This window comes from Drosophila ananassae, chromosome XR, assembly GCF_017639315.1.
Source record: "Drosophila ananassae strain 14024-0371.13 chromosome XR, ASM1763931v2, whole genome shotgun sequence".
In the NCBI taxonomy this organism is placed as follows: Eukaryota; Metazoa; Arthropoda; class Insecta; order Diptera; family Drosophilidae; genus Drosophila; species Drosophila ananassae.
In genome coordinates this window covers 15,749,601-15,770,520 of record NC_057932.1, presented here as the reverse complement: position 1 = coordinate 15,770,520, position 20,920 = coordinate 15,749,601, and the positions used below count along the sequence as shown (strand labels likewise).

Genomic DNA, 20,920 nt, shown 5'->3' with positions numbered 1-20,920 from the left:
ATTTTATCTGAAACCTTATCTTAATTATATATCGCATGATGTCCGATTGGGCACTGACTTTCAATTAAATGGGAAACCGAAATGACGCAGTTTGGCTCCCCAGCCCCAGCCCCAGACCCAGTCCCAGCCCCGATTGCATCGATGATAAGACGACTCCGGAGGAGGGTTCTTCTCCTGATAAGCGAAAACAAATTCAAGTGGATTTTGAAAACAGGAAAATCTGTTCTTTAATTTTAAATCTAGATCTAATAATACTCTTGTTTTTTTTTTCTGAGGATGAGGAGACATGAACTGTCTGCTGGAGGAGTTTACGATCACAATTGGATTCCAAGCGAAACTTTATTAGTTGCTGAAAGATCTGAGAGAGAACGAACATCTTCTAGTAGCCATAGATGAAGGTCTCGTAGGCAAAGGTACGGGTCAAGTTGGAGGTCAGCAAGACCTCCACATTGAAGTTACCAATGCCACCAGAGGTGATATAGCCACCAGTATCATTCGCCGACATTTCCACATAAATCTCAATGCAGGTTAGAGTGATTCCAGTACTCGATCCGGATGGATAGTTCATTAAAACCTCCGTATCCACGGCACTGGCGAAGCTCTCGGAATCATAATGGTTGACGATGACACGGTCGCCTTAAAAAGAAAGGGATTTCTTTAGTCTTCTGAGGATTAGAAGGGTCTAGTTTATGGTAACTCACCTTTAGTCCGTTCTCCGGATGTGAAGACAACATTACCCTTGGAGTGCTTCACCTTGTCCATCTCGGTGAGGACAACTTCCGGATGGATGGTCGTATAGCGAGTATCGTCCGTAACCGGTGTGATCTCCGTATAGGCGAGATCACTGGCCCGGGCATGGGGTAGTCCCAAGACCGAGACACTTGCAACAATGCCCACAACCGATACCACCATCAAATACAAAATACGAAACATCTCTGGGATTTCGTCACAAAAATAATATCACCAAAAAAAAATAAAATAAAATAATAAGAAAGAGCTAAGTTCTAATGTCTCAGTTTGATGGTTTTTTGGATTTTGGCTTCGTCTAGGAGCTGTGTACCGCTTTTATATGGAAGCCCCCCTTATCGGCGGTCACTCCTCCGATAAGATGGTTAGGTTGGCTCGACAACTGAACGATAAGCTCCGGAATTGGCTCCGGCCATGCCACTTTCGGCACTTGCTGCCATTAATTGGCCATAATACTTTTTGCTCAGTTCCTATAAATAGTCCACTTTTGGGCTTACACTAATCGGTTGATTGGTTGGTATCTGAGCGGATTTTAAAACATAAAACCAGAAGCTATTAATAGTTTAATGACTCAACCAAGGACCAAGACACTTCCTCTCTTAGAATCAGGAACTAAACTCTCTCAAGTACCTACCACTGTTTGCATATAATATATATAGTATATTTCACAATATTTTTCAATTAATGGAGTGAAAAGATGGGGATGGATCTCTAACGATCGCATAGCACGTGTTTGTTTGTTTATTTATTTGCGCCAAATGGCAATCTTAGCCTTGATATGCATATTGGCCCACAATGGCAAACAATCTAATAAAAAAATAAACCTATCAATAAAGTCAATTGCCCCTCAACATGGCCATACTGGGAGACGTAATATGGCTAGGCACTTACTTACTACCCGACGTAGACACTCGGGAATAGACCGGAATTGGACATAGAGTAGTCAGTAGCTCCTCCCCCTCTCTAAAAAGACCCAAGCGGATGAATGGGATTGTGTGTAATCGGTATTCCCGGGTTCAGTCCCACCGGCGTGAGTTGTGAGTAGCTTTCGTCAAGTGATTCATTGTTTTTGCGGAAATTTCTCTCTGGACTAGTCAAAAAAAAGGTCTTAAGGAGGGGTCTAGTACTTGAAGTAGTAAGAAATTACTGTTATTCTGCTCAGTAAGGACTAAAAACAGGAACAAGGGTTAAAACAGGTATTTTGAAACCGTTTTAGCCATCTTCGGCTTATAATTCCCAATTAGTTTTAGCTTGCAAGGGTTAATTACCTCTCAAACTGTTCAAAAACCACTATAATATACTCAAAAATATTATAATCACTTATAATTCCCAATTGGTTCCAGCACACGTGTGGAAAAATAGAGAAAATTACTGCTCAAATCGTTCTAAAACACCTATAATACACTTTTAAATAATTTAATACACTTTTTAAACCTTTTAAATTACTTCTGACTTATGATTCCCAATTGGTTTTAGCTTACAAGTAGAAAAATGAGGTAGATTACCTCTGAAATCGTTCAAAAATCACTATAATGTACTTTTCGATTATTTCTCTGTTATAATTCCCAATGGGTTCTAGCTTACAAGTAGAAAAATAGAATAAATTACCTCCCAAATTGTCCAAAAACCTAAATAATATTATTTTTAAGAACAAAATAGAGTTCCGAAACCCTTTCAGATTATCTCTGAAATCTCTCGCTTATAATTCCCACTTGGTTCTAGCTTACAAGCAGATAAAAGTCCAAAAACAAGTTCATTTACCCCAGAAATCATTTAAAAACCCCCCTAATAGATTATTACATAATTGAATTTAATCAAATGATTCATTTTTGTCAAACATTCCCGTGCATTGCAAAAGCCATACGTCAGAGAAAAATATGACGATGGAGGGGCGAGAATCACAAGCCCATGACATTAAATTTACGACACTGACTCCGGTTCCGATTGGGATTCTTTGGGTATATAATTCCGATCCGAATCAAAATCAGATGCAGGTGAGTGGTGGCCCAGATTTATGGCACTCAGGGGCGGCTGTCTCGTATTTTTTTTTTTTGTTCGAGTGGAAGGCGCGTGAGCGTCAAAAACAATTTTCTATTGCTCGAGATTAGGTCGGAGACCCAATGGGTGGGGATGGATAGATGATATATGATCCCATCCAACCCACTACACAGTGGGAAAATATTATATAATATTAAATCTTGAATAAATAATAAGATTTAAATAAAAGGAGAGAAGAAAAGTGTTAATAAAAGGCTCATTTAAATTGGCAAAGGCAAATAAATTGTATTTCCGCCTAAAAGTATGCAACAATTTGAAGTCAAACTCGTATCTATTTTCTTTGTTTATCTACCCACTTGTAATTTTTTTCGATTTCTATAAAAAATAATCTTTTAATTTAAAATTTATCAGCCAATAAACAGCAATAGACTTTTCTAACAAAAATATAAACAAAAATAAATCATCTATCCTCTATAATATATTGGTATAATGATAACCGATACTTTCCAAAAATATATTTATTTAAATTAGAAAATTAAGAAAAATAGAACAACTTAGTTTTCTTATTTTAGATATTATGTATATATTTTTTTTTTAAAGATTTTTTAAGAAAAAAAAAACTCCAAAGTCAAGAATTATTTTCTAAAAGGGAGGAGGGGACCTATTACTGTCCGTAGTATTCGACATGGTAGGAGAAGTTCCTGGTGTTTTTCGCCTCCAGGACAATCGAGATGAGGCGCTGGCCAATTCCACCGGCAATCACATAGGCACTGCCGTCACTATCGTCCTGGGTGCACAGGATCTGGACATAGGAGACGATGGCGCCGGCACCAGATTCCGGATAGGTCAACTGGAGGCTAACGTCTTGGAGCTGGGAATAGTTGAAGGTATCGGCACCCTGGGCCACAAGGCGATCGCCTAAAAATATGCAAGAAAACAAATATAAATTAATTCTAATTCTTTTCTAATTCTAATTTTTAATTATTTTTTTTTTTTTAAACTTACCACCAATACGAGCTCCCAAATTATAGCGGACTGTTAGGGAACCAGCTTCGCGGGCTTTTGAGGGAACAACTTCCTTCTCCATGGCCTGGAGATGCACCCCCGGATGCTGAACGACAAACTCCTTAATGTCCTTGACCACCAGGATCCTGGCACTTGGCAATACGCTGGCAGCTCCACTAGCCACCAGGCAGCCCAAAAGGATCAGACTTAGTTGAGACATTTTTTTCGATAATTTAGAGCGGAAGAGGAAACTTCAATTCCAATTACTACGGGAAGCGAGCGTTCAAATCACGGAATGATGGGCCAAGGTCTGAGTAGGCGACTATTTATACCACGTCCGGGAAAGTCTTTCGGCCCTTATCTGGGCCTCGGCCAATCTAGGCATTGCCAATTTTCAAGTGGCCCAACCAACAATGTCTAATCCAAAGTGCTATCAGCTAACACACCGACGAAAGCAATACTCTATTCTCAAAAACTATATTATAGGGAATTTTTTGAAAAACAAAAACCACTTTTCTCGATTACTTTTCATTATTTCTTTTGAAAAATAATCAAATTTAAAAAAAAAATAGGGTTAGAAATTTTTTAAAAACCAAAAAAACCCAAGGACCCTTCGGGGGAAGGGCAACAATAATAACACTGATAAGAGAGGCCTCCCGCCACTTGACTCAATTAAATTGAACAATTTTTGGTGTTATTGCGTTTGGATCTAATCATCCCGACCCCGCCCCATCCGGAAGATAGCCCCCCCCAAAAAAATGTTGGATGTTGGGGGAGTATGGGAATTTCGAGAAAAACATATTAGCAAAAAATATTCTTAATTAAGGGCAGCTGGTGGACAGTTTCTTGGCCCAAAAAAAAAGCACCTATCCATCCACCTGTTATTGGTGACTAGCTTCCCGGAATCTTATCTCCAGTGGACTTCCCTGGAACTCAGATATTGCGACAATCGAGCCAATCATCTACTTTCCCCCACTTGTTATTTCTGATTCTATTTAACAATAAATACTGAATCATCACTCTTAAAAATGATCTATCTTAAAAAAGGGGGTTAACCATTAAAAATTCTTGTTTTTAAAAATGTTTAGAAAACTTGTTTTTTTTTTTTATTTCTATTTCTATTATTTCAGACTTATCCGATAACTCTAGAGTTACACTTCAAATTTAAAATATTTGTTTATTTTTTTTTTTAATCCAAGAGAGACAACAAATATTAAATAATAGTTTAAAAAATATATATATATATATTATGGGATTATTTTGAGCTTCGCTTTTCCATTTTTCCCATTTTTTTTTTGTCGAAATTTTAAATAAAATTTTTGGAAAAAAAAGAAGAAATTGGAATGTGGCAGCTTTAGTGGGAAGTACTTAGATGTAGGGACTAAAGTTAGTACATTGATTTGTGGTTAGGGGTGGCAATCATAAAGCAAAATGGAAAACAATCTATTTATTTATTCGGCTATTGCACTCGCCATCTCTTTCGCATTCGTTTCTACAACTAACGCACTCTCTCTCTATCTCACTCATCGGCACAAACGGGAGGCATACATGTATGTGGGGTCATGGGGGGGGAGGGTCATGGAAATACTATACTCTATATAGAGGGGGTCGTAGAGTTATTCCTTTTTACCATGAGATTCTCTAAAAAAAAATTATAAAAAATAAAGATTATTATTAAAATTTTGTTTTTTTAAAAATAGTATAATGGTTTTTAGAGAGTTTTTTTTAAAGTTATTTTCTTATTTAAAAAAAAATTTAAGGATTTCTTGATATTTTTTAATGTTTTTTGTCATTTTTTAACTAAAATTTAATAAAAGTATTAAAATTTTGTTTTTTAAATATTAAAATGGTTTTTATAGATATTTTTTAAAGTAATTTTCTTATGTAAAAAAATATTTTAAGTTTGTGTGATTGTTTTTTATGTTTTTTAGTCTTTTTTAATAAAATTTATATTAGAATATTATTAAAATTTTGTTTTTTGAAAAAGAGAGTTTTTTAAAGTAATTTTCTAATTTAAAAACAATATTTAAAGATTTTATTGTTTTTTAGTAATTTTTATTCTAAAATTTATAGTTTTTAATTTAAAATTTGGAATAAAATATCATGGACTAAATTTTTCCAAAACGATCTCTTAAATTTTTCTCTCTAAATAATTTTTACATATTTTAAAATTATACTTTTAATTTAGAATATCTTTAGGGAGCTTTCTGGTGTTAATTTTTAATATCTTCCTTAAGGACATTTAATGTCCTTGATAGAGAGAGAGAGAGGAAGAGAGCCTTGAAAAGTATTTCCATGCCCCTGCCTCCGGTCTGTGCTTGTTTTCTTAATTTTAAATATTATTTTTTAATGATTCTTTTTTTTATCTGTTTATTTTTTATATTTTTTGTTTTTATGATTTTTTGTTTTTATGTTTTTTTTTTTGTTGTATATATATAGTCGTATTGCGTTACAAAAACCAACAACAATTCCATTAATCATTTCTCATTTTCACTAAATTGCTTTTTTGTTTTTAAGTTTTTTGTTTTCTGTTGTTTTTTGTTTTTTTTTTTTTTTTGTCTAAAATATCGCCCCCCCGTTGGCGCCCCCGGCTGAAACCCTTGATGATCTCTTCATCCTTGTGATGACATCCTGTGTGCCTTCGTGCCCTCCCTGCTCCCTCCAGGACTTACCAGCGCGGACGTATCTCCTTGAACCACCACTGCTGGTAGCTATCGTTGACATCGCAGTGTCCCAGGGCCAGTTGCTGGGTGACCGGATGCAGGGCCATGCACTTCTTGTGGACGCGGTGCATCAGGTGCTTGGTGTGCTCATTATACTGCCAGGGACCGTCCACAGTACCCAGCCGGCAGACAGCCAACTTAATGCCCTGCCGATCCGCCTCCACGCACCGCTCCCCAACGCCCAGCTGCCCGGCGGCATTCAGTCTCACCAGCTGATTGTTTCCACCGCCATGACAGTAGGTCAGACCCATGATAGCCGGCGGCTGGAGGCCCATCGAGTCCAGACACCCATCCGAGGCCACGGAACGCAGTTCACCCCAATGCAGGTTGGCCGGAAGACCCGGGAACTTGTCATACACATCGTAGGCGATGTGATCCATGAACCACTGGAAGCTCTTGCAGTTGAGACGCTTCTTCAGGGCCAGCTGCTCACTGATGTCGCCCATGTCCAGGTAGCGGGCCAGCGGCTCCCTCGTATAGAAGTACTCCTTGTGCGTGTCATCGAACCAGGTCTCGATCACTCTCTTATAGTTGATGGTGATCAGTGGACCCTTCTTTTTGCTGGCCAGCTTCCCGAAGTTGTAGGGCATAAATCCGCGATAGACATGTCCCACCCGGGAGCAGGGCACCCACTCGATACTCCCACCGCACTGCCAGATCTTGAAGCTCAGCTCGAAGTTCTCACCGCCCCAGACGAGCAGGCCGGGATCATAGGCACCCAGTTCCAGGAAGTACTCCCGGTTGATGGCAAACAGACCGCCGGCATGGGTGGGACTTCTATATGGCTCGGAATTGTGACTCCTCCGACGTTGCTCCCGACGCGGCACTTCGTTCTCTTTGTAGAGCATGCCCCACTCGAAGATGCCACGGAAGTGGGTCTCCGTTCCATAAACCGGACGGTATTCGAAGTTCTTGTGATCGATCCCATCGATAATGGGAACTGTCATCACGGTCCGATCGCGGTAGATGGGCGCCAGGAGGGGTGCCAGCCAGTTGAGGTTCACCTCGCAATGGGCGTCCAGGAAGACGATGACCTCGCCTGGGGGAATCGATAGAGTGAGGTTAGTTTTTGGACAGGTTTTTTGGCTAAAATTTAACTTGGCAGTTGGGAATTATAGTGCGAGGAGTAGGAAGTCTTAGAAAGTCGAACTTTTCTCACTTTTCTACTAAGATTTTAAAGAAAAACATACTTATAAGTACTTCTAAGCCATCTGATGCAAGAATGAGGTTAGTTTTTTAGGTTTTGGACAGGTTTTGACATGTTTGTTTGCATAATTATGACCAAGTAGTTGGGAATTATAGTCTGAGGAGTAGAAAGTTGAACTTTTCTTACTTTTCTATTGAGATTTTAATGAAAAAGTGACTTTCCAATTAAGATTTTAAACAAAAACATAAAGCAAAGAGTACCACCTACCATATATTACTCATAAACCTTGATTTTTAAAGAAAATTAAATAAAATATGCCTTATAGAGAAATCAATTAATCAAGTTCGGAGCTTTAATCTTTTGATATTTCTCTAAAAATTCCCACAATCTCTAAAACTCAGTAGAATCTCATGACTCAGTCTTCAGAAAAGATAAAAAGAGACTCCAACTCCGTCTAATCTTTGAATTCCAAATGGCTGAAATGGAATTCCCACGTCTGAGTGGGAATATCCAAGCCGATTAGCTCCAGACACGTTCTCCCACCGACTTCGCAGATAGCCAAGCTACCAACTCATCACTCACCAGTGGCCTCAGTGGCGCCCCTTGATCTCGTCCGGATGAGACCCTCGCGCTCCTTGTTCCTAATGACCTTGACGAGGCCCTTGAACTGCTCCACATACTTGTCCAGCTGATTGCCGAGGTTCTCCTTGTCGGAGAAGTCATCCACCAGGATGATCTCATGGAGAATATGACTGGGGGAGCGATCTATGACCGAGTGAACGGTTCGCATCAGAACGGAGAAGCCCTCGTTGTGGAAGACAATGATGACACTGGTCTTGGGCAGATCGTAGGGATAGTCCCAGTGGCGGCACTCCTCCAGCCGGGTATCCTTCACCGTCCGGTGCATGGAGATCTCGTCGGAGCAGGCGATGTTCATCCCGTACTCCATTTCGGAGGCGTCGGCCTTGTTCTTCTTGTCCTTGGACAGGTTGTGGGCCTCGCCATTCTCTCCAGGTCCAGTCCTTGGCTTCAGATCCTTGGGCTCAAAGTTACCCAATCCTGGAATGAAGTGGAATATTAATTTCTGGCTTGGAGAATGAGGTCTATGGTACACTCCGTTTAAAATGTGAATGCAAATGCAGGTGTTTAAATATTAAATATTGGTCTGGACTGGCCAGAAGCTATCCGCCCGTATCTCCAGATGACTTGCCACTCATAATTATAGAGTTTCTGTTTCATTTTTTACCTTATAATTCGGGGGATCTCTAAAAGCAGTTGTTTATAAAGAATTTTTACCCACAAGTGTTCTATAGTCTATTTATGGCATAGAAATCATACTTTTTCTGATAAATAGGAGAGATATTTGAGTATTATCTATAAACTCACATATTTGAAGATTTTCTATCTGAAAGATAAGGTTGCTTTTTGTATCTTCTTTTTTTTTATCAAGCCATTAGCAAAATTAGTCATTTTTTTTATCATTTTATTTTATCACTTAAGTTCTTAAGAGGTTAAGTTTTTTATATATTATATTTTCTATTTATTTTATATCTTTTCTAAATTTATTTTTATTATATATTGTATCTTCTATTATATTATTTCTTTTATTTATTAAATCTTCTGTCATATATCTTATAAAAAAAAGCTTTATCACTTATGGTTTTTAGGGCCTTGAAAAATGTAACTATTTGTAAGAAAATATTTTTATTTAAAGTTTTAAGTTTTTTCTATTCTATATCTATAGGTGCTTTTTGGAAATCTGTAAAGTATCTTGAGATCTATATCCCAAACATAAAAAAAAATTAATTCTTTAAAGATTTACAAAAAACACATTATTCTGAGATCTATATCCTAAAAATCTAATAAAAAGCACTTTATTTGAAGTGTCTATGTGATAAAAATTCCACTAAAACACGTTATTTTAAGATCTATATACAATATATCTTTAAAAAACTCATTATTTTAAGATCTGTATCCTAACGATCTATAAAAAAAACCCATTCCTTGAAGATATAGGTACATATATCCCTAAGATCTACAAAAACCTATTCATTTATGATCTATATCTTAAAGATAAAAAAAAACACTATGTTTTAAGGTCTATATCCTAAAGATCGATTAAAAAACAGTTTATTTTAAAGTCTTTATGATAAAGATCTATCAGAAGTCCCTTATTTTAAGACCTATATCCTAAAGATCTATAAAAAAACACTGTATTTTAAGATCTAGATTCTAAAGATCTAAAAAAAATCGTATTCTTTGAAGATCTTTGTACATATACCCAAAAATCTAAAAAAACCCATAATATTGCTAACATTTTAAGACTTTTTACCTTTTAAAAACTAAAAATAACTGCAAATCTCCATAAAAAGAAGAAAAACACTCCCAAGAAACCCCAAAAAACCTCCAAATCTTGTAGATCTCCGACTTGTAGGTGTCTCTACACATGTTACATGGTGTAACTTGTCAAAAAAAAAAAAAAAAAAAAAAACAGGTTTCCCTCTGGAGATAGCCCAGATCTTGGAGAGAACTACCTCCACCTCTTCCTCTGGGAAAGACTCACCCTCGACCAGTTTGGGGGTCTCCTTGGGCCTGCCCTCCAGTCGCTGGTGGGCGAACTTGGGGCCACCGAAGCGGGTGTGATAGGCCTCCTGGACCCGCTTGTGATGGTCGCTCCAGTTGGCCAAAAGATACAGTAGCGGCAGGATGACCAGGAGGCACAGGGCCAACCGGCAGATCCGTCCACTGCGAATGTTGCTTACGCGCATCTTCCTCTCTCTCTCTCTCTTGCCTCTCTCTAATGCCGGGCTGGAATTAAAATTTTTTTTTTTTGTTGACGTGTCTTGGAGAGACTTGGCCAAAATAAGAAGAAGACACCGAGAACCGTAACAGAACAAATGAAATCAAAGCACAAGAATTTTTGGTTCAAATGCCGCTGCCTGCTTTGTTGCTGCTTCTTCTTCTTCTTGGCCAGTTTTTTTTTTTGTTACCAGTTTTTTTTTTGTTCTATTTTACCGCCTTTAGTGCAAGCGAGACAAAAGAACTACACACTAAACTGCTGATCAAAGCAGGCGCCGTAGAATGAAGAGGAATAAAAAAAAAAAGAATGGAACTTTGTTCATTAAAGAACGGAAAATGTAAAATCGGCAGAGAAACCGCCTGCACTTCCTTCCGTTGGCGCACTTTATTACTGCAGCAGCCCTCGACGCCGGCAGACGTTGCGACAGAAAATGTTGCGAGTGCAGTTGCACGAATTTTTGCGGTGCAAACGTAAACAAAAAAAAGAAGGGAGAAATGTTCAACTGGTAAGGCGTTATGCCGTTTTTCGGCCCCTAGCCACGCGTTATGGCCAAAATTGGGGAGAAAGTGTTGGTCGCTAGCGACCTCTAGCGGAGGGTTTTTAATCGGGATTTTTGTTTTCCCATCTCTAACGGGCGCCAAATTTAAATTTCACATATTAAAAACCAGTATTTTAATTTTTCTCATTATTTGATTATAAAATATATGAAATTTGATTACAAAATATATTCTGAACTAACAGAATAATTCGAAAATTTTGACAGGAACAGAAAACAAGGATTACTAGGTTAATGGATATATCATATCATCCATATCATCCACTAGTCATCCTTGGAAATTTTAAGCCGATTCTCAAGGGAAAGTAGTTCTTATCCCGGCTAAAATACTAGTGTCGAAAACCCACAAAACAGTTCATATTAATTTTTCCTATATTTTTATTTAGTTAGTCACAAATAATCGCTCATTTAAGAAGTTTTTGTTTACTTAAAACACACATTTAAAATTAAATTTATGAAATATATTTTAATCCACAAGTTTTAGTGACGAAATATTTTTTATTACTTCTATTATCGTTTACTTTTATTATCTTGTTTAGCTAATTTTGTATTATTCTTTTATAATTTCTCATAATTCGTTTATTATGAGCAGGATTGTTCATCATCTTGATTGAATATGGGATGTCCCTGCTTTGTCTTCGTTACCGAACTAGATGGCTAAATATTTTGGATCTTGATTTTTTGTATAATGTGCCTGGGATAATGTATCAGTTCGAACTCAATTGATATTCCTTCTGGAGAGTCCCATGAGTAGTTGGATATACGGAAATTTTTGACAGGAAGTTCGATTCCATGGATTACTTGGATCGGGGCTCAAGGATTACTCGATTGAACATATTTCTAGAAGACTTGATTACCCTCTCGAAGGCCAATACTCATCCGATCCTAATGCGGAGTACCTCAAATGATTCGTAGATCGATTCCCCACTATTCTGCAGAACAGAATCTTTTAATCCACCAATTTTAGTGACGAAATATTTGTATATTATCTGTTATTATCTTTTATTGCTAATTTTATGTATAAATTCTCAGACTGTACTAGGCGTGTTTATTATTCCGCTTAATATAAGCAGGATTGTTCATCATCTTGATTAAATGTTCGATGTCCCTGCGTTGCCGAACTAGATGGATAATTTTGAATCTTGATTTTTTATCTGCCTGGGATGTCTCGGTTCGAAATTAATTGATATTCTTCCTGGAGAGTCCCATGAGTAGTTGGATTATCTCCGCTCGGAGTCGCTTTAACAGATTGGGATTGAGGCCATTGGGGAGCGAGTTCTGGTTCGGTCTCTTGGTCCTCCTGATTGATCTCCGACTCTTGAAAGGAATATCCTTCTGAACAGGCTTCTTGGGTGGCAATGGTCGTGTCATAATGATTAAAAGAAAAGTCTAATAATTCTAATAATTCTAATAATTTCGTACAAAATATATCCAAAAATTATTTAAAAACAAAATCTCTAGATATAATATAAATTATAAATTTTGTTGCTGGCTAGTTCCGTCTCGTTGTGTAGAATGAACTTTGTCGGGAAATGGGTTTGGGAGTACGGGAATTTGTGACAGGAAGTTCGATTCCATGGATTACTTGGATCGAGGGTCAGGGATTACTAGATTAGGATTTTTTCCACCTTACAAAGTGACTGAAATTCTAATATGGGTATATCTTTTCTAATTCTCATCCTATTCTCAAGCTGAATACCCTTCCAAGCTATAATAAAAGGTGACGAAAACCACTTAAATCTCTCAGAACTTCTAATATCAATTAATCAAATATTTTTATTCTATTTTATGAAGTTAAATAGCTCTTCTAAAATGTGTTTTTCTTTTTTAAAGTAAGCAATTATCATTTAATCTGCTTAATAGATATTTTTATCCACAATTCCAGTGACGAAAGCCCTTGAAACATTTTGGAATATAATTTCCTTTAAAGTTCCTCCTCAAAACCCCCCAAGATAAAGACAGGAAGTACTTTTATGCCTTTTTTTTTTGCAAAATCTCATCAAATTCTCAAGCTAAATACCCTTCCGAGCTAAAGTTACAGGTGACGAAATATTTCTTCTATTTTATGAAGTTGAATAACTCTTCTAAAATGTGTTTTTCTTTTTTTAAGTATAAAATTAACACTAAATCTGCAAAAAATATACTTTTTATTCACAATTCCAGTGACGAAAGCCCTTGAAAGTTTTTGGAATATAATTTCCTTTAAAGTTCCTCCTCAAAACTCCTCAACATAAAGACAGAAAGTACTTTTATGTCTTTTTTGGAGAAATAATTTGAAACAAACTCCAATTTTTTTATTCAAAAAATAACAGGTGTATGGGAATAGCGTATATGTACAATAAAATACCAATTAAAGTATTAGTATGCTTTCAGTAAAAAGACAATCAGTTATTTGGCTATTTCGGCATTCACAGCCTGTTATTTAAACATAAAAGAATTCTTTTCGAAGACACTCCTCTATTCGAAATATGGTTCCAACAATTATATACACGGGGGGCCTACTACGGGCGGGCCTCTTAAAAACTTAAATTTATATATAAATAAATAAAATCACGATCACGATCACGATCATGGCAGGGGGGGGGATCGGAATGGAGGATTAGTGCTGCATCTTGTTGGTCTTCTTGATGGTCAGAGAGCTACCGATCCGCCGGCGATCGTAGAAGGGCTGCGGCTCCTCCAAAGCTCCAATGGCGGTGACTGCCGCGAAACTGGATCCCTGCGGCTCCTCGTACATCACATGGCCCACCTGCTTCAGGTAGTCGGCGGTGCTGCTCTCCACCTCCACCTCGTAGCTGACTCGCATCGGTGCCAGCTGATGATGGATCCTTCCATTGTTCACCGCCGAATTGAGACTCTCGCCCCGCACCAGATACTTGAGGATCACCTCTGCCACACTGGTGGTGATCCGGGTGCCGCCGGCAGCTCCAACTAGTAGCCGGACATTGCCCTGCGGGTCCACCACGACGGCGGGACTCATCGAGGACATGGGTCGCTTGCCGGGATGGATGTAGTTGGCCGGCGAGGCTGGCACCCCGAAGCCATTGATCACGCCCGGGGTGGAGAAGTCGTCCATTTCGTCGTTCAGGATGATGCCGGTCCGGGCGGAGGCCACTTTGGCGCCAAAACTGAAGGAGAGAAGGGATAGTGGTTATCTTTGAGATACTACTATGGAAGAGATGTGATACCCGGTACTTATTTTTCTTAAAAATGGAGCTACAGTTATCCTTAAGATACTATACTTTTAAAAAAAGAGCTATCTCGATCTTTAGGATAATATTATGAAGGCGATATGATACCTGGTACTTTTAAAAAAGAAGGTATGATTGTCTTTAAGATACTTTTGTGGAAGATATATGATACCCGGTACTTCTTCCCTTTAGGAACGAAGCCACGGTTATCTTTAAGATACTATACTATAAAGATATATTATACCTGGTACTTCTTAAAGATTCAATTATGTGAAAAAGATGTGATACCCGGTACTTCCTTTTCTTAAAAAAGGATCTATAGTTATCTGTTAGATACTTTTATGAAAAAGATATAATACCTGGTACTTCTTTCTTCTAAAATAGAAGCTACTGGTTATCTTGGTTATCTTAAAGATAAAATTATAAAAGAGATATGATACCCGATACTTCTTCCATCTAAAATAGAATCTCCTATCCATAGATTTTCTTAATTTCAAAAACAAAAGCTGCCTTAATTTTTATTTAATAAATTAAACCCTTAAATCATAAAATATTTAATAAAAAAGCTATTAAATACTATCAGATAGATAAGGAATTAAAGAAATTGCCAAACCAAAGAGCTGGCCATAAATATTAAATTATTAAGACAATCAAAAAATATTTAATTTATGAGCCCCTGCTATCAGTCTTTTTTGAGAGTAATAATATATTAATTATAAATATTATTACTTAATAATATTAATTTTAATACTCACTAGTTATTGATGGTGCTGGTGATGGAGACGGCGTCCCCGTTGGGATGCAGGACATTCATGTGGGCAGTGCCGTGATCCTCCTCCACCGTGAAGTTGGCCCCGTAGTACGCGTAGTCCTGCGAGGTCCTGTCGTCTTGTATCAACTTCCGGATGCTCTCGACAAACTCCGGACGTAGCATCTGCTCCAAGGTGGCATTGATCGAAGGACCATACTCCTCATCGCCGTGGAAATCGCCCAGATTCGTCCTCTGGCCGTAGGCGTGCTTGAAGGACTCGACGACCCGCTGCCAGTACACCTCCTCCTTGTCCGTATACAGGCTGTCCATGAGGTTCAAGATGAAGGTGAGGACCGGACCACTGCTGGGCAGGGGCGTGGTATAGAGGGTGTAGCCCCCAGTGATGTGGGCGGAGATGTGGCCATCACTCTCCCAGCGCACTCGGAAATCGCGAAGATCCTGTTCGGTGATGATACCGCCCGCCGCCTGGATGTCCTCCACGAACATGCGTCCGGTCACCCCGCCATCATAGATCTCACTGGCACCGTTCTCGGCAATCCTCTCCAGAGTATCGGCCAGGACAGTTCGCTTCATGTAATCCCCCTCCAGATAGGCATCTCCATTCCCCTTCAGGAAGACCGAGGACAGTGATGGTTCCGCTTGGATTTGTGGCAACTTGGATTGGATGGCGGCGGCCAGGTATCTGGAGACGACATGACCCTCCCGAGCCAACTTAATGGACGGCTGGAAGAGACGCTTCCACGGCAGGATGCCGTACTTCCGGTGCATCTCCCAGTAGCCCAGGATCTCGCCGGGCACACCGCCCGCCCTGGCGCCCGTGATCTCCGACTGGCCCACAAACATGTCCTTGGTGGCCGCTCCCGGAGCCGATTCTCTCGCCATCACAGTCTCCACTTTCCGAGTGCTCCTCGTATAGATGGTGGCCACAAATCCCCCGCCAATGCCCATGGAGTGGGGCAGGAGGAGGCCCTCGCACAACAGCGTGGCAATGGCGGCATCCACCGCCGAACCGCCGTCGTTGAGGACATCGCCGCCAATATCCGCACAACCGATGCCATTGGAGACGACGGCGCCGCTGATGAGGCGAGTGTCCTTGCTCCTCAGTCCAAAGACCAGGCCGAGGGTCAATGCGGTGACCATTACGGCGGCCAGGAGCAGCCATAAGAAGACCTGCTTACTCCACACGATTCTGTCGGCAAAAATAATATAGAAATTAGTTATTTTTTCTTTAAAATCATCATCCAAAGATTGGGATCAGCCTCTCGAGAAATCGAGGACCGAAGCTGTTCAGGTTTGGAGTGCCCCGGCGGTGGCGGTTCCAACGATTAGCTTTGATTTCGGCGCCGTTATCGAATAAAAAAAAAAATCGAATAAAAATCGCCAAGTCATTTTCAAAAAAAAAAATTAAGATCAAGTCGAAACATAGAATACCTTAAAAAACACGAGTTCGACTCCTACACAAAAAAAACAAGAAAAAAAAAATGTATTTATTTTCTTAAAAAAACAATTAATAGATACCGGTTTTTTTGTTTCGCCATTAAAAAAAAATTTCCATAAATTTCAAATCACATATTTTACCATAAAAAATTTAATTAAAAAATTTTAGATAAAAAAAAAATGACGTAAAAATTTCACTGGAATGCTAAAATAGCCGAATAAAAAGTGATCATATTTTCATAGCTTACTTGGAATTTTGAAAGAGAATAGAAGTACTGGAAATATTATAGAGTCTTAACTGATATTAGTGATAAGGGGGTGAGTGCCATAACTGTCACATTAGTAATCTCCTTCAATTAAGACTTCAATTAAATTAGTCGAATCATTGTCAGCAATCTAAAAAAAAAACAAATAAAATCGAATTCTAACCAAAAAACCCTATCCCTAATCATTTCAGTAGCATTTCAGTATCTCTCTCCTATAATATATTGAGTATTATTTGTGGAGTGTCCCATGACAGTTGAATTTTTTTAGATGACCGGATGGGTCTGGGAAGGGTGTACTATACGTTCGAGTGGATCATTATCGATCTCCGATAAGTTAAGTCCATTCAACACCCACCTCTTCACGCACAACGCGTAATAATCCTAGTGGTAATAAAAAAAAAAATAAATAAAATGCCAAGAACCCTAAGATCCAATAAAAACTCAAGCGCTATTAACTGGCAATTTTCTATAATTAACGTAGATTTTGGGGAACGCAATGGGGAGACTTTCCCCAACAACACTTGTATTAATTTTTTTTTTTGCATGTCAGCAAAAAATTTTTTTTTTTCAAATTTCGATTATCGGCGCCGTCTGCAGATTAGTCTTAAGAGGACTACCGCTTTCTAAGCGATTTCTGCTGAATCATAATACTGATCTGCATACCCATTTATACCCGATAATCGATAATCGATAATCGATAACTGATAATCGATAACCGATAAGCCATTGGTAGATCTAGATCGATCTGGTTTCGATTAGGAAATGGACTTTACAATATCACACTCACACTTTCGGTAGCGGTTTCGGCCTCCAATTAAATCATAAATATCGCACCTCGGATCGAACTACTATATGATTAAGCGGCTGGGATTAAAGCGGCCTTTATCCTCATTATCGTGGCCCGATGTCGGGGCTAATTTGTTTCAGAAATTGTAAAAGTTTATGGTAATGGTCGGTTGGAATTCATTCAGAAATGGAGGAATGGAGGAACGGAGTGTAATAATTCCAAAACACTCGATAATGAAGCGATCTTTAAACAAAACGATAAGAAGTGATCACAAATATAAGTGAGAAGTACTTGAATGGGTTTTATAACTCTGGGGGAAATTTTGGCTAATAAATGGGTATATTTTAGAGATCATTACAGTATTTTTGGATAAATGTGACCACAGTTCAAAGTAAGGCAATAAAAGTGTGACCATAAGAAAGGGAAATTATTTATTTTAATCTCTAATAATAATATCTTTGATCTTTGAATTTGTTTTTTAGCCATCTAACACGAAAATATCACTAGTAGAACTCTGTTTTGTAGCTCGAGGAGAGGTTAAGGATAAGTGTGACAAAAGTTCAATGTAAGGCGAAGAAAGTGTGACCATAATAAAGGGAAATTTGTTATTTTAGTCTATAATAATATTATCTTTCATCTTTGGATGTGTTTTTAAACCACTTTACACTAAAATATCTCTGATCTGGGAAAAACCTCCACAACCGACTGAATAAGATAATTATTGTCTATCTTTAATTTTTATAATTACACGACTTTAATAGTCTTTAAGTATTTTAACAAAAGATGTATCTACTAAACCAACCACTTGAGATACAATCCACTTAATTTGTAATTATAATTGTAGACTTGAAGTAATTAATGATTAAATCGAAAAATATAGAGAAATATATAGAGAAGTATGTCTACTTTTTGAAAACACACCTCGTGACATTATTGATTATTTTGGGATGCTTTTCTACCTCCCATAGGAGGTGATAAGATAAAATATGATATAGAGGTGGGATCTGAGGAGACCTACATATTTTCATTACGCATCTATCGGAGGAGAGATCTCTTTGAGGCTCCAACCCAGCTCCACCTCCACCTCCACCTCCACTCGAAAACAATCAGAAAACAGACGTGCAAAAAATAGCAAAAAAAATACAAAACAAATTTGTATTTATCAGTCTTTGGAATATAATGCCGCGTCATTGAAATCGGATCGTGTCTGCCACGGCATATATATAGTATATAGTATATAGTATATAGTAGTAGTAGGAGGAGGGATGATAAAGCCAGTGACGACATTTGGCCCAGAACGAAAGTCATTCTTGGCCAATTGGCAGGTGTAAACTAAAGATATAGCTTTAATATTTCATAACAGAAATTTACAGTCAAAAGTGCAACTAATTTATGCAAAAAAAATACAAAAAAAAAACTCTCTACTGTGGAGGGGGATTTCTTTTTATGGAAACCTGTTTTTTCAACTCTCTGTACTCTAAGCCACTAATTATTTTATTCTCCTGCAAGCTGAGGGCTATTATTTGACGTAGAACCGTAAATACCATTGGCAAGTGTCCCCAGTTATCCCAATCTTATCGGAGTTTGGGGGTAAAGCTATATCCATAAACCAAAAAATATACCCAGGCTGTCAATGGCTCTGAATGAAAATTCTTTTTTTTTGTTTATTCTTCAAAACCCGAGATATATGAGGCTTAATCGTTTATGGTAGTGGGTTATATATCTTTAGTGGTGGACCATAAACCATAAAAAAAAGTTATCAACAATTTTTGATAGAATCTGATAAAATAAGGGGTAACCTTTTGGGTTGAGAATCGAAATTTATGGGTTTATGAATACCTATACAGTGGCAGTTGCTCTAATAGATCTATAATAGTAGTATCTCTACCCTTATATCTTTTATTTTTGGATCTATAGTGCCCTCTATAAGTAAACCCCCCCCTTGAAAAGAAACCCTATTAGACCACCCTTTGTTCTAAAAGGTAACCTGGCATCATAAATTCTTTGATATCGTTTCCAATTACTGCTGGTAATAGCGAAATATATAGGTTTATCTTATCTGCCACGATCTAGTGTTTCACTAAAAAATGGCAAAAAAAAAAAAAATTCCCTAGAAATTAAACTGACTTGCTAAAAAAAATGGCTTTTTTTTTAAACCATAAATAATTGTAACATTTAAGTGCGACTATCCAATTAGTTATTTTTTTCACACTATTAGATTGTATAATGAGAATATTTTACGAGATTATTCAACAAAAAATAAAAAATAATAATTTTACACTTAACATTTTACTGATTTTTTAATGGATCATATTTCAAAAAAAAAACCCGATACTTCTCTGATGAATGAGAGTTCCAAGTGCTTAGTTTTTTATTTTTATTTTAGTTTTTAATTTTTTTTAAATCCGTTGGTATTTGTACAACTGAAATGTGGAAATTCTCATGTCGAGCTTCTGACACCCACCTGTCGGCAGGTGAAATATTGATTTTTCTTACCTCATTTTAAGTGATTTCCTCGGCGTATTTTACACACTAACTAACTAACTAAATTAATTAATATTTTATTTTCGTACGGAGAACCTTGGCCAAAAAAAAAACAACAAAAAAAACACAAAAACACCGAACACTGGAAAAAAAAAACAATAACAATAACAAACCGAAAGAGTGACAGCGAAAAAGAAATAAGAAGAAGTGACGGAGGAGAAGTTCGGATTTGCCAAAGTTCCGTTTGAAAATGAAAAAGTTATATATTTTTTTTTGTGCAGCTCCACTTGTGCCGGTGGAGATCTGCTTTTATATCCCCCGCTCTCACTCTCGCAGAGGCCTGCGATCACTAGTTTGGTCGCTCCAATGCTCTCTTTCTTCTTGTTAACTGTATCCCCCTGCACACGACACGCTTACGCGCATTCCAGTCAGAGAGTCAGAGAGTGCCAAAGAGAGAGAGAGAGAGATTCAGACAAGAGAGACACCTGTGTCCATACAGGTGCCTTGGCTTTGAGCTTGACCGCTAAAAGCTCAAATCTGTGTTTGTGTGTCGTCATTGAAAAAGCTGAGCTGAGCTTGACTCACTCTCTGCCTCACTCTCTTTGGTGATGGTGGCTTGGCTTACAGCTGGTTTCGTTCTCAGGTGTTTTTTGTTTTTTTTTTTTCTAAAAAGAGTGATGAACTGTTAATTGTAATTGTTAATTGTTATGATTAAAGCTTAGGAATTGCAAATTAAAAGTCTTAAAAATAAATAAAAAATTGTTTTTATTAAAGACTTGCACTCTAACGAGTTACTAGGAACTTTTCACTGAGCATCTCTGATTTATGTTTTGGGGGTCGCCATATTACTCATACGCCTAGTATTCCAATAAATTGGAAATCATTTTCTAAACAAAACACGTATAATTTCAGAAGAAAAAGAAAAATCTGTATTGAAAACCACGAAAAGTAATAAAATAAAATTTTTATAAGAATTATAAATTAGAAATCTTTATGGGACCACCCTG

The 20,920-nt window shown here is 37.8% G+C and overlaps 4 protein-coding genes across 6 annotated transcripts; all 4 read right to left on the bottom strand.

The window, feature by feature from the left end:
- Window positions 1-198: 198 nt before the first annotated feature.
- LOC6505073 lies at window positions 199-1,052 on the bottom strand. The gene is made up of 2 exons (XM_001965479.4): window positions 702-1,052; window positions 199-636 (listed from the first exon to the last, which is right to left on the bottom strand). Exons 1-2 carry the CDS (start codon window positions 931-933, stop codon window positions 380-382), a joined length of 489 nt encoding a protein of 162 aa, XP_001965515.1. The 5' UTR covers window positions 934-1,052; the 3' UTR covers window positions 199-379.
- A 2,163-nt stretch (window positions 1,053-3,215) lies between these two features.
- LOC6505072 lies at window positions 3,216-4,065 on the bottom strand. Its single transcript, XM_001965480.4, has 2 exons — window positions 3,751-4,065; window positions 3,216-3,663 (listed from the first exon to the last, which is right to left on the bottom strand). Exons 1-2 carry the CDS (start codon window positions 3,968-3,970, stop codon window positions 3,410-3,412), a joined length of 474 nt encoding a protein of 157 aa, XP_001965516.1. The 5' UTR covers window positions 3,971-4,065; the 3' UTR covers window positions 3,216-3,409.
- A 903-nt stretch (window positions 4,066-4,968) lies between these two features.
- On the bottom strand, window positions 4,969-10,940 carry LOC6505071 (N-acetylgalactosaminyltransferase 7). 2 transcript variants are annotated; one of them, XM_044717407.1, is made up of 5 exons: window positions 10,611-10,940; window positions 10,184-10,428; window positions 8,203-8,679; window positions 6,423-7,512; window positions 4,969-5,391 (listed from the first exon to the last, which is right to left on the bottom strand). In XM_044717407.1, coding segments are annotated over exons 2-5 (1,773 nt in total). In that variant the 5' UTR covers window positions 10,389-10,428; window positions 10,611-10,940; the 3' UTR covers window positions 4,969-5,390. The 2 variants fall into 2 exon arrangements, with proteins under 2 accessions (XP_044573342.1, XP_001965517.1); XM_001965481.4 differs by having other exon boundaries at window positions 4,969-7,512.
- Window positions 10,941-11,961: 1,021 nt separating this feature from the next.
- On the bottom strand, window positions 11,962-20,226 carry LOC6505070 (glutathione hydrolase 1 proenzyme). 2 transcript variants are annotated; one of them, XM_001965482.4, is made up of 3 exons: window positions 19,926-20,226; window positions 14,923-16,128; window positions 11,962-14,104 (listed from the first exon to the last, which is right to left on the bottom strand). In XM_001965482.4, the coding sequence occupies exons 1-3, from the start codon at window positions 19,928-19,930 to the stop codon at window positions 13,576-13,578; spliced, it is 1,740 nt and encodes a 579-aa protein (XP_001965518.1). In that variant the 5' UTR covers window positions 19,931-20,226; the 3' UTR covers window positions 11,962-13,575. The 2 variants fall into 2 exon arrangements, with proteins under 2 accessions (XP_001965518.1, XP_014760277.1); XM_014904791.3 differs by lacking the exon at window positions 19,926-20,226 and adding an exon at window positions 16,458-16,492.
- Between the last annotated feature and the right edge of the window lie 694 nt (window positions 20,227-20,920).